This window comes from Marmota marmota, unplaced genomic scaffold (assembly GCF_001458135.2).
Source record: "Marmota marmota marmota unplaced genomic scaffold, marMar, whole genome shotgun sequence".
Classification (NCBI taxonomy): domain Eukaryota; kingdom Metazoa; phylum Chordata; class Mammalia; order Rodentia; family Sciuridae; genus Marmota; species Marmota marmota.
This window is the reverse complement of record NW_026000164.1, coordinates 11,950,096-11,967,790: the sequence shown is the minus strand read 5'-3', so window position 1 is coordinate 11,967,790 and position 17,695 is coordinate 11,950,096. Positions and strand designations below refer to the sequence as shown.

The 17,695-nt window shown below is 37.1% G+C and overlaps 1 protein-coding gene across 11 annotated transcripts in view; it reads left to right on the top strand.

Annotated features, from left to right (window-relative positions):
* The window catches only part of Luc7l2 (LUC7 like 2, pre-mRNA splicing factor), a 70,533-nt gene that overhangs the window by 45,988 nt on the left and 6,850 nt on the right, over positions 1-17,695 (top strand). For 9 of the 11 annotated variants that reach the window (XM_048786844.1, XM_015493773.2, XM_015493778.2 and 6 more), the window contains 4 exons: positions 2,315-2,458; positions 10,871-11,047; positions 12,832-12,923; positions 15,856-15,885. In XM_048786844.1, the coding sequence (XP_048642801.1) occupies positions 2,315-2,458; positions 10,871-11,047; positions 12,832-12,923; positions 15,856-15,885 (443 nt within the window). The remainder of the gene's footprint in view (positions 1-2,314; positions 2,459-10,870; positions 11,048-12,831; positions 12,924-15,855; positions 15,886-17,695) is intronic. The other 2 variants (XM_048786845.1, XM_015493777.2) reach the window with 1 other exon arrangement.

Below are 17,695 nucleotides of genomic sequence, written 5' to 3'. Positions count from 1 at the left end.
GATAATGATACCCAGTGAATCCATCACTGAATTTCAAAGCGATCGGTTTTCTGTTATTGTTTCATTGTTGTAAATTCTAGGTGTCACATCATTTTGTCTCTTTATAAAACAACCACAATATCACATCCATTAATCCTTTAATCCTATCTGATATCCAAATATGTTTCTTTTTTCCTGTGAGTCAGTTTGTAATAATCAGAATCTAAACAAGGTCCTATATATTGCATTTGGATGATTTGATAACTTAATATTTTACAACATAAATTTTGTACCATTCTGTATAATCCATTGCCTTTTACCAAAATGCAGTTCAAGAGTGTTCCTAAGGTAAAGTTCATATGACAGGATTCATATATAGTGTTTGGATAGTATGTGCAAAGGGAAATAGATTCCCTTGTGTGAAAAAAGGTTTACTTTCAGCTGGCCTTTTAAGCAGAGTTCTCTAAAGATAAGGAACTATTAAGATGGCCATCCTGAGCCGGGAGTGGTTGCATGCACTTGTAATCCCAGCAGCTCTGGAAGTTGAGACAGGAGAATAGTGAGTTCAAAGCCAGCCCCAGCAACTGCAAGGTGCTAAGCAACTCAGTGAGACCCTGTCTTTAAAAGGTCATTCTGAATTATAAGGGATATAGTATTTCATGGTTAAAAGAGATTGACAAATGCTATGTAGAGCCCAAGGTGAATTAGTTATACAGCATTGTATACTACAAAAGTGCTGTAAAACAAAACCACCTCAAAATTCAGTGACTTAGACAAGTCAGTATTTATTTAGTTCATTAGTGTGTAGTCAATTATGTAGATTAAACTTGACTATTTTTCCTGTCACATGTTTTATAGTCAGCTGGAGACTACTGAGCCATACTCAGAAGGCTAGCTTGGCCATGTTTTCATAATGGTGAAAGATGTGCAGAAACATTACACCTAGTCATAGAAGTGTTTTTCAAGACTTCCTTGGGTCATATTAACTGTCCTTCCTTTAACTGAAGCAATTGCATGGCCAAGTTGAGTCAGAAGACAATGGTACTTAGTTAACATGGCAGAGGGCAGGGATACTGGAGAGGGTGAAGCTCTGGGCATTAATGCAGTTAAACAGTGACAGATTTTTAAAGGAAAGTACTACTTTGATAAAGAGGAAAAATAGTGATAACAGAGTTGGGAATGTCTTGGAGAGAAGGAACATCTTGGGTTGAAGGAACTTTGAGATGTAAAGATTGTTGACCATCTAGTTTGTTGAGACTGGATGTTCACATCACATAAAAACCTTATTTGCTAATATGATTGGCCACATAGAGACTGAATACTTATTTTGATTCAAAGGAAAGACTGTCATGTGCCATTAAAACAGTATGAGGGAACTAGTTTCCCAGGATGATGATGAGGAAGAATATATCAAACCTAAGTCAAAAATGAATACCAATGGAAAACATGGACTCATGGAGGGAGGGTGACATGCAGGTGTTACGAAAATAATACTGCTTTGCAGTATACATACAAAGCATTTTTTTAAATTTTTCACAACTTCATGGGACAGGTATTATTCCTCTCAGATGAGGAAATGGATTCAGGTGTATCTAACTGGCTACAATTTCACATTCAGTAATTGGTTTATCAGCAATTCAGATATGGGACTTTTAAAGTAAGTTCACCTCTAGCTTTACAGAGCATCCACTAGTTCATTTCTTTAATTCATATTTGAACTTATGTTTCTTGGACATTAGAGATACAAAGATGGGAAATTCAGACAGCTATCTTTAAGTTATATGATATGTATAAAAGTAATTGTGAAAAATGACACAAAGGAGAATATGGTCATTTGTGCTTACATGTTTCAGTGGGGCTGGCATGTAATGATTTTTCAGAAATGCTTCACAGAAAACACTCTTGGAATCAGATCTTGTTGAATGAATAGATATTCATTAGACAGGTAAGGGGGACATACCAGGAAGAGGAACAGTCTGTGCAAAAACAAGCAGAAAAAGGGTAAGTTTGGAAAACTAAAGATAATATAGTTTATATTATGAGGAGAGGAAACAGCAAGAGATGATTTGGGAACATAGAGAGGTCCAGATCATGGGAGGAAAGGTGTTTTACACTTAAGTATACCTAAGCACAGGCTACAAAGTAGCAGTTCTATTGCTTGCTAGTATCTTTGACCTTCACTGAGGTGTAGGCAGGCAGCCTCAGAACATCCTAGTGTCCCAGTGGATGTGATCATATTTTCTTAGATAACAAATCTTTTCTGAGCATTTCTGAAATACTTTGAAGTTTAATATTCTTTTATTTTTTCATGATTTTCTTTTCTGTTTGTTTCTAGGCAGAACGTGTTCATGAATTAAATGAAGAAATTGGTAAATTATTAGCCAAGGTGGAACAACTAGGAGCTGAAGGGAATGTGGAAGAATCCCAGAAAGTAATGGATGAAGTAGAGAAAGCACGGGCAAAGAAAAGAGAAGCAGAGGTAAGTTCTTAATAGTAGTATAACCTTAGTGTCTGTTCATATGGTATATTTGACTAGAAATTTTTACAAAGTTTTAAAAGGGAATTTAAGCCAATTTGAAAATATTTAAGTGGTCTGTGCTATGCTGTTGGGTTTTATGTCAAAATTAGTGGTTTTAGGGAAGTTGGAGCCATGGATCTATTGAAATTTGTAACTTGTAGGTGTATTAAACTATCTAGTCACATACACTCAACAGTTACAGACACAGACACATGCATACTCTGCAGATTCTTGGTTACTGTGACAACCTATCCCTCATTCACTCCCATGCTATAGTATTCTTGATTCTCTTCCCACCTTAGTCTAATCTGCGAATGCCTTGGAGCCTTCCCTCATTCTTTTTTCTTGGTTTCTTGGTGGTGTTTGGGATTGGGATCGAACCTCAGGGCTTCATACGTGCTAGGCAGGTGTCTTGGTATTGAGCTGCATCCCCAACCTCCTCCTTCTTTCTCAGCACAGGTCGAAATCTGATATCCTGTAAAGTTCTGTTTTGATTGGAACATCTGATAGATTTTAGGAAATCAAATGTCTTTGGTAGGGATTATACTGTACTCTTTTGCCTGTGTCCACTGTTCCTAAATGATCACATCTGGTTTGCTTTACAGTAATCTGAATGGCTTCTATAGGTTGTCTGACTTATGATTACCTACTTTCAGTGTTTTTTTTCTCAACCCCAGGCATCTTCCCCAACCCTAATCTTTTTTTTTTTTTCTTAAACTTCTCACCAGTGAGGTTTAATTGTTAAAGAGGACAGGGTCTTTTGTGACCAGATCAAAAATGAAAAGGAAAGCCCTATCACTCAAACTGCTTTAGGGTGCCTGTTCTTTTTCCTTCTTTCCTTCTTTTCTGGTATCATTGATGATCTTCAGACTGGAGAGGAAAGGCAGAATATAGGTAAGCCATTTTATTTATTAATTTAAAAAATTTTTGTGGTGCTGGGATGGAACCCAGGCCTCACACATGCTAGGCAGACTACCACTGAGCCATATCCCTAGCTCTTGGGAAGTTTTCTTTCTTTCTTTTTTTTCTTTTTAAATTTCACAGTGATTTTTTGATTTCCCACAAAATATGAACTAAAAGTATTATAGGAGTCCCAGGTCAGGTACAAAATCCAGGGCTGGCCACTCAGCCCAAATATCAAACCCAAAGGGTAATTGTAAAAAGCAGGAAAGTAACTTTAATTAGTGTAGCCACACTGGGAAGACATGTTTTTAGGCATGTTTTCCAGATGCTGACATGACCTGAAAGTTTAAATAGAAGGAGAATGGGGCATTGGGGAAGAAGTATGCATTGTTAAGCGGTCTTGGTCAAGTTGTGGTCTGATGGATCATTATCTCAGTTCTAACACTGTAGGGTGGCTCCTGAGAAGTCCTTATCACAGCTTTCTTATTTTAGTATATCTCCTTTAGCATCTTTCCTTAACCTCCCTTAATGTTGGTGGTCAGCAGAGGAGAAAGGCAAGAATTGAGGGAGGGAGGAGAAAAGGAAAAACTATGGTGATTGCTCCTCATAGTACTCCTATAATGCCACCGTTACAATGATGACCCTGAACATCAAGAAAATATTGTTCAATATTCCTTATGATATTATGTGATTATAATAAAAATATTACTTAAAGGAAGGGAAGAAACTAATACATGTTAGATGTTTTCCACAGAAAGGAGAGAGTTGAAGGAAGACTTATGCCCAGTATTTTATTTTCCAATCAGTCTTAAGTCTTTTTTTGTTTTGTTTTGTGTTGTGCTGGGGATCAAACCTAGGGCCTTATGCAAGCCCTCTAATACTGAGCCACATCCCTGGCCCCTCTAACCAGTCTTAATTCTTAATCACTTATTGATGTAAAAACTTTGTCTTTGGTTTGGTATCAGGGTAATATCAATTTATAAAACGAGTTGGAAAGTGTTTTCTCTTTCTGAAAATGTTTTTTTTTCTAGAATTGGTATTATTTCTTGGGGTAGAATTTACCACAAACCATCTAGGACTGGAGTTTTATTTGTGAAAGGTTTTTTTTTTTGGGGGGGGGGTGGTGGTGGAACTTGGGATTTAGCCCAGTGGGAAAGCACTGGGTAGAGCACCACAGGGCTACATCCCCAGCCCTTCTTATTTTGTATTCTGAGGAGAGATCTCACCAAGTAACCCAGGCTGGCCTCAAACTTGATATCCTCCCACATAGCTGGGATTATAGGTGCATGCCACTATATGCCCAGCTTTTCCTATTGATTTTCTATTTTGCTGTTTATTGAGAGGGGAGTGGATAAATTTCAACTATAGTAATTGTGGATGTATATCTGTGTTTTTTTCCCTTTTGTCAGTTGCTTTCATCATCTGTTTTGAAGCTCTTTTATTAGGTGAATATACATTTAGGATTATGCCTTTTTGATGAATGGACCCATTAATTATTTCCAAATATCCCCCCTTATACTTGGGAATGTCCCTTGCTTTCAGTTCTATTTTATCTAATATTTATATAACTACCTAGGCTTTCTTGTAAATTAAGTTTCTGTTAGTTTTATACCATAAGCCCTAGAGACAATATTAGAGGTAGAAAAAAGAGCTATAGATAATAGTAATAAAATGGAATTCTAAAAAAATACTCTAAAAGAAAGAAGCAGGAGCAAAGGAATAAATAATGTAAAGAACAAGTAGAAAATAAATTGCAAGATGGTAAATTTAAACCCAGTATACCAACAATTATGTTAAATTTAAATGGCCAATAATAATAGAAAGATAGAAAAAGATATACCATATAGCCATTCTTGATAATTTCAGTGTCTAAATATTTAGGGTTTCTGTAAGTGCAATGTTGTCAATCCAGAAAATAAACAGTAATTTTTAAATGAAAAGTACTTTATGGCTATAGCTAAATTATAGTTAATTTCCATGATGACTCTTAAGATAATCAAGCTAGTGAGCATTATTTCTTTTCCTTCAATATAATTGCCAGTTTCATGAATTTTTTTTCCCCTCTTTGGTACTGAGGATTGAACTCTGGGGCACTCAGCCACTGAGCCACATCCCCAGCCCTATTTTTTATTTTATTTAAAAACAGGGTCTCAGGCTGGGGATGTGGCTCAAGCTATATCGCGCTCGCCTGGCATGCGTGCGGCCCGGGTTCGATCCTCAGCACCACGTACAAACAAAGATGTTGTGTCTGCTGAAAAACTAAAAATAAATATTAAAAATTCTCTCTCTCCTTTCTCTCTCTAAAAAAATAAAAATAATAATAATAAAAACAGGGTCTCACTGAGCTGCTAAGCACCTCGCTGTTGCTGAGGTTGCCTTTGAACTCACAATCCTCCTGCCTCAGCCTCCCAAGCCACTAGGATTACAGGCGTGCACCACTGCACCTGGTTCTGTGAATCTTAATATATGTGTACTCAGAGGTTTACTAATATTACACAGTAGCTTAACATTGTTAGCCTCTAATGCATATATTATTATCAGTTGGTTTTTACTAAGAATAACACTTTAAAAATTTTACTTTTCTATTATAGATTGTGCTCAGCTCTATATAATAAAAAAACTAATTTGTGGCTTAAAAGCCACAAATTTTCTCAGCTAATATTTAGGATTAGGGAAACATAATTTGACCCCATAATGCCATCCAACATACAGACTATTTCTAGTTCTGTGTTTAGCCATCCTTTCTGTGTGGACTCATCTTGATGCTTATCAATTTGTGGCAGTATTGGTCTAAACTACAGCCTTACGTGAAGGAAGTAAAAAGATCAAAGCATTAAAATGGAGTTGACATGCCTTCATGTATCTGTACATGTATGTTTTAATTTAAAAATTTTTATTTTGATTTATTTTCACAAAAGTAAAAAATAGTACAAAGACTTTCTCCTCTATCCTTTACCCCATTTAAAGTAACATTTACTTTATCATTTTTTCCCTGTATGTGGCTAAACTTTGTCTATTTGTTACAGTTAAGATGCCTCTTGTCAGGCCAATGGCTAACACCTATAATCCCAGCTCTCTGTAGGCTGAGGCAGGAGGATTACAAGTTCAAGACTAGTTTGGACAACTTGGTGAGACCCTGTCTCATAATAAAATCATTTTTTTAAAAAAGGGCTGCAAATATTGCCTAATGATAAAGAGACTCTGAAAACAGATGCTTCTTTAACCTAAATATTTTGTGTTAAAAACAAAGATGTTTTATTATATAAACACAGCACAATTATGAAAATCAAGAATTAGTATTTATACAAGGCTGTTAAAGACTTTGTTCACATATCATCAGTTGTCCCAATAATATTCTTTATTCTTTTTTAATATTTATTTTTTAGTTGTAGTTGGACACAATACCTTTATTTCACTTATTTATTTTTATGTGGTGCTGAGGATCGAACTCAGGGTCTCGCCCACGCGAGGCGAGTGCTCTACTGCTGAGCCACAACCCCAGCCCATATTCTTTATTCTCAAAGAAAGAAAATTTTTCCTCTCCAAGATCCAGTCCAAGATTGTATGTGTCATTTAGTTAGGCCTCTTTAGTCTCCTTTAATCTGGAACTGTTCTAGTCTGTCTTTGAAGAATACAATCTTCATAGTTTGGATAAGTATTCATCAGTTATTTTGTAAAATGTCCTTTAGTTAGAGTTTGTCTTAACATTTTCTCGTAGTTGGATTTCTTTTTTCTCTTATCTTCCCTTTCTTGCTTTTCTTGTTTTGTCCTTTCTCCTTCCTTTCTTTTTTTTCCCTTCATGTACTGGGGATTGAAAAGAGGGTTTTGCACATACTGAGCAAGTGCTCTACCACTGAACTACATGTCGAGCCTCTCATGATTAGATTTTTATAGGAATACCACTGTAGTGATGTATCATTTTGAAACATTTGTTAGTGGTTTTTCCCATTTTTGGTGATAGTACGTATTTTTTTTTTTTTCTGGGAAGTTACTGCGTTTCCCTTTTGTAACTAGTAAATATCTTGGTATTGACACTTTTAAGCCTGTGTAAATACGCTTTCTCATTCCTTTTTATCTGCAGGGTTACATCAGCCAGTGATGGGTTTTTATCTCAATTTATTTATTCTCTTTTGAAGAACTTTCCTATAGATTCTGCCTGGCAGTTTCCACTAGTATTTTATGCAAAGTTCTGTGGAAGCTTGGAAAATGTCATATTTTTACCTGGGTGTGTTGCTACCTCAAATAAAAGCCAGAGTCCTGTTAGTAAAGAAAAAAGAGGACAATATATAGGCAAACTCACCATTTTTTACTGTTTAATGAATTAATTCATACAAATGAAAATGTGTGAGTAAAAGATAATTTAATCTCGGGACACATTTTATCTCTTATCTTAATAGAACTGTATTCCTTTTAGTGGGGAGACTTATCATGTGTATGCATATCCATATTTCCGAGGAGGGGAAAACAATCTTTGGGAAGGAAGTCTAACAATGTGGAAAACATGTACTCCTTTACAATTACAGGTGGCTTCTGTTTGCTTGACCCTTCACTGGTATGCAGTTTAGAGGCTGACCACATCATATTTTTAACAAAAACTATAGAAAAGAACATTGAGAAACCCTTTTCAGACTGTTGTATTTTGTATCGTGGTAGAACTGTTAAGGTAGTTTCTTGGCAAAAGGTGTGTGGACCTGTGACCTGTGACTTTTGACCTCTAGGGAAGTAGTCTAAGAAAGGATGTAGTGGACAGGGGGACAATGGAGAATGTATACTTTTCGTAACAAAATAGCCATGCTTTTATATTTTCTTGCATGCCTTTTTTTTTTTTTTGCAAGGGGACAGTCTCAGAGATTTGTGCATGTACACAAACATTCTATTACTGAACCACATTCCTAGCCCTCTTGTTTGACTTTTTTTTTTTAATTCTACAAATTTTAATTTCTAAGCAAGTAAATATCAGTCTCCATAACTCAAAGAAGCAAAAGGCTTCTTGAGTCAATTTCTTATTATTTTGTTTTGTTATACTAGTGTTTAAACCCAAGGGTGCTTAACCACTGAGCCACATCCACAGCCCTTTATTATTTTTTATTTGGAGACAAGGTCTCACTGAGTTGCTTAGGGCCTCACTAAATTGCTGAGACTGGTTTTGAACTTCTGTGACCCTCCTGCCTCACCCTCCTGGGATTGCTGGGATTACAGGCATGGGCCACCATATCAGCCTGGTCCTTTTTTATTCTTATCATGAAAGTCAGAAAGATCCTAGAGGCCAAAAACTGAGATGGGCACTGGGGTGACTGGGCCGTTTCCTGCTGTCACCTCATAAGGAGCCATTGTGAGGGAATTTCAAATACTGGCTGGATAAAAGACTGGCTGTTTTTATCTCTAAGTACAGAAAACTTTTGGTGGTGGTGAGCTGTTGGACTTCTAGATAGTGTGGTTGATGGTTGTGGTGTTTTGATATGTATTTTAAACTTGGGTTTATTTTGGTTTTTTGTTTGTTTGTTTGTTTGTTTGCTTTTAATCTGGCATCCTTATTTGGTATTCCAGTGATAGGTAGGAAAAGTAGTCAGAACAGTGTAGTGCTGCAAGGGCCCAGGTGCTACAAGACCAACTTCATGGACATAATCGGATCCTAAGGGGCATTGGGCAGGGTAGCTTACATTGTCACGGAGCATGCACATGGGGGACAGCTATGGCACTGCCTCTTGGAGTCTGGTGGTATGTTGGAGGAAGAGACCTGAAGACTATGCAGGCAGGTCATATGTGTCCTGAGCTACTGCCACAAGAAGGACATTGTGCACCTACACCTTAAGATAGAGAACATCCTGGAGATTGCTGGAAGCAATTTCAAACTTGTCCACTTCAGCCAGAGCACTGGATTCATGGCTGGGCAGAAGCTGAATGAGTTTGAGGGCACTCTCCTCTACCTTACCCCTGAAGTCATCCAGTGGAAAGAATATGAGGGCCCCACGGTGGATGTCTAAAGCCTGGGTGTCACTGATTTATGGCAAACACCACTAAGTGAAGAAGTTCATGCAGGCAAGATATGACAATCCCCTGCACATTTCCAAGGAAGCATGGAATGCTGATCAGTCAAATACTGATGGTGGACCCCACACAGAGGCCCACAGTAGAGCAAATAATGAGCCACCCATGATAGAGCCAGGGTGAGGAATATTTACCCAGCTATTCTGTTAAGCCTGGACCCAACAATTATGGCAATCATGCTTGACGAGGGTTTTGAGCCCTGTAATACCTGGGTGTCCCTGGCAAATCTAAATACAATGAGGCAGTGGCTACATACCTGGTACCCCAGCACTAGATAATCCACGGGCATGCTTACACATTCCAGGTGAAGCCTATGTGTTGGGGAGTTAGGCCTTGCCAGGTCCTATATATCCTTTCAGTGTTCACTCAAAAGTGCCAGTGAGCCTGCCCTTTCTTCCCTCCCTCTATCCCTTTGAGCATCAGCTACCTGAGATGGCCAAGCAAGAAGTCAGGTGGTGGATGTGCCAGTGTGCCTTCTATCTGTCTGTTTCCTGCATGTGAGGACCTCCACTCCCAGCATAGCCTCCTATCCACAGTAGTTGAGCCATAGCAGACAACAACACATCCTCCCAAGGTATCTCTATAGGGCAGTCCATAACAACAGCAAGGGCTAGAAGGGGGTTGGTTACTAGGAGGATAGCCACTTACGTTCAACAACTGTGTTGTTGCATGCCTTGGTTTTGTGAGCTGGCATTCAGAGAAAAAAGAGGGCAGAAACGTGCTAGATTTAGAAGCAGAGTGACTCCAATGAAAATACAGAGACAGACAAATCAGTGGACAGTGAAAAGACCCTGAGATCTGTGGATCCTGGTGTGTGGGCATCACTGTGACGTGCATGTGGTGTGCATGCAGTCTGGCTCAGGCTTTCTGCATGGATTCCGGCCAGGAGCTCGATTCTACCAGGAGTCTCCTGTCTCCACCTGCAAGAGACATCAGAGGCTCTTTTCCCTGGGACACTTTCTCCTGCCCTGCTTGTTCTCTGTCCTTTCTTCATACTTCTAGGAGAGTAGAGATGGTTCTTAATAAATTTCTGTTTCTCATACATTGTGTAATAAAACTAATGTTCCTAAGATTTTTTTAAAAGGCAGATTAAAAAAAAAAAGTGCGGGGGAGGATTCAGAGCAAGGGCAATTATCCAGCAGCTGTGCTCTCCAAGGCTTCCCTCTCCTATGCAGTGTAGGTAGAGTCTTACTCTCATGGAGCCAGTGTAGACTGATTCAATTTCAGCTGGTTGCTTTGCTGTGAAAATTCTTTCTTGGTCTTCAGGCCCCTCCCTGAGGTGTGAGGAGAGGGTGGGTGACAGCTGTTGGTGAAGACACATCTGGCAAGGCATTGGAGACCCCAGAATGTTCTATGGCCTTTTGTTTGTCTTTTAATGAAATTTATGTTTTTGTTTTTGTTTTATCCCTCACTTTTGTTTAGGAAGTTTATCGGAATTCTATGCCAGCTTCCAGTTTCCAACAGCAGAAACTTCGGGTCTGTGAAGTCTGCTCTGCCTACTTAGGTCTTCATGATAATGACAGACGACTGGCCGATCATTTTGGGGGTAAACTGCACCTGGGATTTATTGAAATAAGAGAGAAGCTTGAAGAATTAAAGGTACTTTGGTAAATTAATATCACTGACTGTCCTATTTTGCTACTTATTTTTTGATCTGCTATTGTCTTTGGAATAGTATTCTCAGTTGTGATTTATGTCAACAGTTCACACTGAATAGTGTAGAATTATAAATGGAGATTCAGGCAGGTTTAATGGATGATGTCTGAGAAAAAGGCTTTTCAGTATTATTCTGTTATTCTGGGAGGTATCATTTTGTGTTGAATTAGTCATTTAAACTGGTTTCTAAACTGACCCTTTTCTACAAAATAACACCTTACCCTAAAATGTAAGGTGTTATCCTTTTCAGTAAAATCAATAATTATATATTCATATAATATTTATAGGAGAATTGAGAAAATGAGCCCAGTATGTGTTGAAATATTTTGGAGTTCTTTACTAAATATAAGCCTATAGAACCTCTAGTTTTGGGCTGGGGATGTGGCTCCAGTGGTAGCGCGCTCGCCTAGCATGTGTGAGGCACTGGGTTCGATTCTCAGCACCACATAAAAACAAAATAAAAATATTGTGTCCACCTAAAACTTAAAAAAAAAAATAAATGTTTTTTAAAAAAATAGAACCTCTAGTTTTGTCTACCTTCCTCCATTTCAGGAAGGAATTAGGACAGCCTATGAAAGAAGGACACTCACTATTAGTTAATATGTGTTATTGTAAAAAGGCAGCATAGTTCTTATCTCCCTAGTGCTTTTGAGGGAATAAGCAAATACATACACACAAAAAAAGTGACGTATTTTGAAGTGGTAAAAGGCAGAGTTACTAGATATCAGTTTGCCTTTCAGCTATCTGATGTGGCTTATTTTTAAAGAATATGGTATTGTAGCCTTTTGTCACAAGTTGAAGACTGGCCCAAATATTGGCAACACTGGAGAGTCACTTTCCATGTAATTGTATCACTGGAATTGATCCCAAGATTCATGGCTTAACTTTTACAATAATGAGGAGTCAGAAAACACCCAGTGAAATCAGGTGTGGTAGTGCACATCTATAAACCTAGTGACTGGAAAGGCTGAGGCAGGAAGATTGCAAGTTCAAGGCCAACCTTCACAACTTAGACCCTCAGCAATTTAGCAAAATTCTGTCTCAAAATAAATAAAATTGGCTGGGGATGTAGCTCAGTGGTAAAGCACCTCTGCGTTCAATCCCCGGTACCAAAAAGAAAGAAAGGGAAAAAAAAAAATAGGGACATAACCATATTTTCAGTATGCATTTATCCTCTCTCCATTTTTTTGAGTAGCTGGAATAAATCTCAGTTTCTAAAAACTGTCAAAATGGGTTTCATTTTAACAGAGAGTTGATGGGCTCTGTTGATAACACTACATACTTGGGATTCTTTGCAGAAACAGACTTAGCAACAGAATCCTTTATCACTTTACTCATATCTTTAAAGGCAGCAGCATTAAAATGGTACCATTGCCTCATTGGAAATGATAAGGAATGGATATTTGTGATGGTTGATGTTCATTATAAGTATATAAAAAATAATGCTGAGAAACATTCAGAAAAGTCTTATTGAAGTAATTTTAAAATATCGTGAAGAAATCATGGAAAAGTTTGAGATATTGCACATTTTCCATAAAAGGGAGGAAGATTATAGAAAGTAGGGTGTGAGCTTAATAGTTACATCTGACAGGGTCAAATTGAATTTTTTTTCCTCAACAGATCTTGAAGTTAATTATAGTATGTTGGGAACCAGAAATGGTAAAGTTTAAGGTAAAGATAATTAATAATTGACCTAGTAAATAAACTTCTTATTTATTGTTTTTAAGAGAGTTGTAGCTGAGAAGCAGGAGAAAAGAAACCAGGAGCGCCTGAAACGAAGAGAAGAAAGGGAGAGGGAAGAAAGGGAGAAGCTGAGAAGGTATGGCATGATAAATAGTCCAAATATTTGAAGTTAAGTTTCCTGGTTCTAAAAAGAAATGTGACTGATACATGATTTTAGATGACATTAAGTCTCTTCTGGAGCATTGGAAAATTGCTTTTACTTTTTAAAAATGAAAGGCAGTTTTTATACAGACATACAGGCTGAGTATCCTTTCTCCAAAGTGCTTGGTGTGTCAGATTTGGGAGGTTTTATTTGATTTTGAAGTGTCTGCAAAAACCTTACTAGTTGAACATCCCTAATTCTGGATCTGAAATGCTCCCAAATCTTAAACTTGATGAGCATCATATCTGTGCTAAAAAAGTTGTGAATTTCAGATTAGGGATGTTCAATCTGTATTAAGCCTTAGCCATTAAACTAAAGGCAATTTATAGAATGTGTGGAAGAGTGAATAGAAAATGCTTTTTGTCTTTAGGTCTTATAAGATTTATAACAAAACTGTATTCTAGCTTTTTGGTTTTTCATATTGCACTAGATTTGTACTAGGTTGGCATAGAATTATATGAGTCACTTTTACCCATTGGCAACTAAAACTGTATAGCATCATTGTGGCAACGTTCTTTGTGAGTTGTGTTCATAGTTTTTTAAGATGAATTTATGATGGACAGGCATGCTATAAGAGATTAACTTACGGTTCTAATAGGTGATGTTTCCTTAATCATAATGTGTATGATCTCTCTGAAATTTTAACACCTCTCAGAGTTAGTAGATGTGCCTAACTTCATTAAAACCCTTTATAGTATGTGAGTAGATCATGCTAACTACTTCTAAGCTTTGAGCCTATTAAAGAAATTTTAAACTTTATTTGTGTTGACTTTTAACTGGTAATCCTTTTGCACTTTAAGAACAAAATGGAACAAAGCTGTGTGGATATTGTTTCTTTAGGGGAAATGCTGTCAGTTTTTCCCATTTCTCTCTGTATACACATACACAGCTAGCTATGAATATATATTTTTTTCATTTACCATAAATTTTACCTCAGACTTTTATCTGTTTGTTCTTTGGTGTACATTAAGTTCTTACGGGGATATTACTAAGTATTGTAATATTTAGGATAGAATAAATAGCATTTTATTTAACATTGGAATTCTGAATTTAAGATTCAACTGAGATGATAATCAAATGAGAACAAACATTTTTTGCAAGAATATGCTTTCACATTTGTAGATAATGAGAAAGAAAATCACCAACTCCTTTGCTTGCTGGCTGACCTTTTTTTTTTCTACTTTGATTATAAAATGTATTCCTCTTTCAGGGGGCAGGGGTTATGGCTCAGTGGTAGAGCACTCGCCTAGGACGTGTGAGGCCCTGGGTTCGATCCTCAGCACTACATAAAAATAAATGAAGATATTGTGTCCAACTAAAAAATAAATATATATTTTTTTAAATGTGTTCCTCTTTTAGCTGGGTGCGGTGACACCTGTGATCCCAGTGACTCAGGAAGATTGCAAGTTTGAGGCTAGCCTCATCAACTTAGTGAGACCCTAAGCAACTTAGCAAGACCCTGTCTCAAAATAAAAAATAAAAAGGGTTGGGGATGTGGCTCAATGGTAAGGTACCCCTGGGTTCAATTCCCAGTGCAAATAAAAAGTACACCTCTTTCAGAAATGTGTAAATTTTTCCTCTGTGACCTTGAGAGAAGTGGTGTAATTAAATGCTAGTATAAAAGTTATAGGAGGGGCTGGGGTTGTGGCTCAGTGGTAGAGCACTCACCTACCACATGCAGGGTGCTGGATTCAATCTCAGCACCACAAAAAATAAATAAATAAAATAAAGGTATTGTTCCAACTACAACTAAAAAAAATATTTTTAAAAAGATTATATGAGAAGGGATTCTGACTTTGGTGCTAAAAAGGACAACTGAAAAACAATCCTTATCACTTACTGGATGCCAGGCATTGTACTAAGAAATTCACTATACTGGGGCCAGGGCTGTGGCTCAGAGGTAGAGCGCCTGTGTAGCAATGCCCAGGGTCCTGGGTCTGATTCTCAGCACTGCAAAAAATTAAAAGGGAGGCTTGCAGAAATTCACCTTAATTAGTTTACCTAATCCTCATATACACATACCCCAATGAAATTTTTTTTTTTTTTTTTGTATCCTTCTTTGTCACTGTCAGACTAATAAGCTAAGGGAGGATATATGTGACCCACTCACAGATGATGAGTGGTAGAGCCAGAATTAAAACTCATGTCTGCTGGACAGTGGTACACACATGTAATTCCAGTAACTTTTGGGAGGCTAAGGCAGAAGGATTGCAAGTTTGATGCCAGCCTGGGCAACTTACTGAAACCATGTCTCAAAAATAAAAAAAAGTGACTAAGTTGCGGGTGTTGCAAATTGGTTGAGTGCCTTCCTAGCATGTGTGAGGCCAAGGGTTCAATCCTTAATACCACAAAACGCACACACACAAACACACACATGTGATTGATTACTCATTGTGTGTTAACAGTATGCTGGGTCATGTGAAGATATGTAAAGTTGAGCTGGGTATTATAGGGATTATAATATGAGTTTGTAGCCCCCAAATATATGCATTTCAAATCATAGAAATTTTATTCTTTTCCCAGAAGGGAAAAACAAGTGACAGAAGTATAAATAACATAATTTTTCTAGGCTAGCAAATGGTTTCTGAAGCAGTAAGGAGTGTGATATACTGTTGTGTTAGTTTCCAGGAACATATTATTATTTTTTATTTAAGAGCCAGGTATCCAGTTAAGGGATCTCATATAGCAAGATGGGGAAGTCTATAATTGGTGGTACATTTGGGGGGTGGGGAAGTGTGTGCTAAATACACACTTTGATGTTTTTAAACTAAAAAAATTTAGGAGTCAAGAAGAATTTATTTAACAGCACATTGCACTGTTTGTTAATTTATAGTCACTTTTCTAAAAATAGATATTCTCTTTTTAGGTCCCGATCACATAGCAAGAATCCTAAAAGGTAGGTATTTATACAAGATAGGTAGTGAAGTTGTGTTTTTCAACAAGTGAAGATAAATTAACTGTCTTATAAAAGTTAATGAGAATTAATAAATTATTACTGTTTCTTTGTTTTGGTTCAGTTTTGAACATTATCATTTTAGGAGAAACTGATCAAAAGATATTCTTGAATCACAAAGTTTATCAGAGTAAAATTATATACAGTACTCTGGAATTACAAGGGAAAGATGTCAAAATATTCTTAAATATTTCTTTAAAATCTTTTTCATGCTAAGTAAATATGGTAACTTTTAAAAAGTCAGTTTGTGTGGTACATTTAAGGAACAGCATTCTAAGAGGTTGTTGTACCTGTGGAAAATAGAAATACGTTGATTAGTTAGATAAATTTTTGAATGAGATCTCAGTAGGTAAGGGAAACTAAGCTATTTAGTCTGTGCCTCATTTTTGTCTTTTGTGAGTCTACCATTCTTCCCTTTGTATTGTGAGTACAAAAAAAATTCAGAGGCACACTAACAGATATAAGGAGGGAAGGGATTTTGATTTTTAGTGGTAATATTTGGGGTATTTTTAAAAAGTCTTTTTCTAATTAATCGAAACATTTTCTGAGAAAGGTAGAGAAATGTGTTTTACTTCTTCTTTCTTGGTTCTTTTCTTGCTGTGCTCATTTTGTTTTGAGCCTTTCTTTATAAATCCATTCCCACCTAGAATGCCCTTTTTCATTCTTTTCCAGATTCTACCATTTCTCTTGCTCTGATTACATTACCTTTTAAAACAATTTTTGTTTCTTCTTTTTAGTTGTACATGACCATAGAGTGTATTTTGACATATCATACATACATGGAGTATAGCTTCCCATTCTTGTGGTTGTACATGATGTTGAGTTACACTGGTTATATTCATATTACATCACCTTTTTGAAACCTGCAAAGTCTTAAACTCCAGAGAGTAACTTTTTTCTAAGAACTTAGTCCTAAAAAGTAGAACATTTGTTGTTAAGAAATAAAAACTTCATGTTTCTATTAGTTACCCCTTAGTATATTTTAGAATCTTTCAGTGATATTTTTGCTTAAAACCCGAAAAACAATCCAGGCATAGTTGTCCGTACCTCTATAATCTCAGCTACTTGGTAGGCTGAGGTGTAAGGATCACAAATTCAAGGTCACCTGAGCCTTTTTTGTCTCAAAAAGGGATGGGTGGGGCCAAGGATGTAACTCAGTAGTCAGTGTGGTAAATTACTAGGCGTAGTATATATTGGGGTTGAGGGGGAAACCCAAAACAAACAAATCAAAAATTATACAAAAACTCAAGACATTAATAAAGGAACCATTTGCTGGGTGTGGTGACGCATGCCTGTAATCCCAGCGGCTTGGGAGTTTGAGGCAGAAGTATTGCAAGTTCAAAGCCAGCCTCAGCAAAAGCGAGGCACTAAACAACTCAGTGAGACCTTGTCTCTAAATAAAATAGAAAATAGTGCTGGGGATGTGGCTCCCTGATACCCCCCAAAATAAAGAAAAAATAGAAATCTGCCAAATTGAGGGCTGGGAAGGAAGCCCTCTGTAGAGGGCTTGGTTGTTTGGTTGATTGGTTGGTAGACGGGTAGGTAGGTAAGTAAATAGATGGCATTAGATCATCTAAAGGTTTTCCATCTCATTCATAGAAGTCAAAGTCTTTATTACAGTCTTTAAGTAGGGGGACCATAAATGCCAGTGTTGGATATTTTATTAATAACCCCCACCTTATTCTATATAATTGATCATTCATAGTGTCCTGGTTTGAATGGTAAAGTCATCCTGCTTGTAAGACCCTGAGGT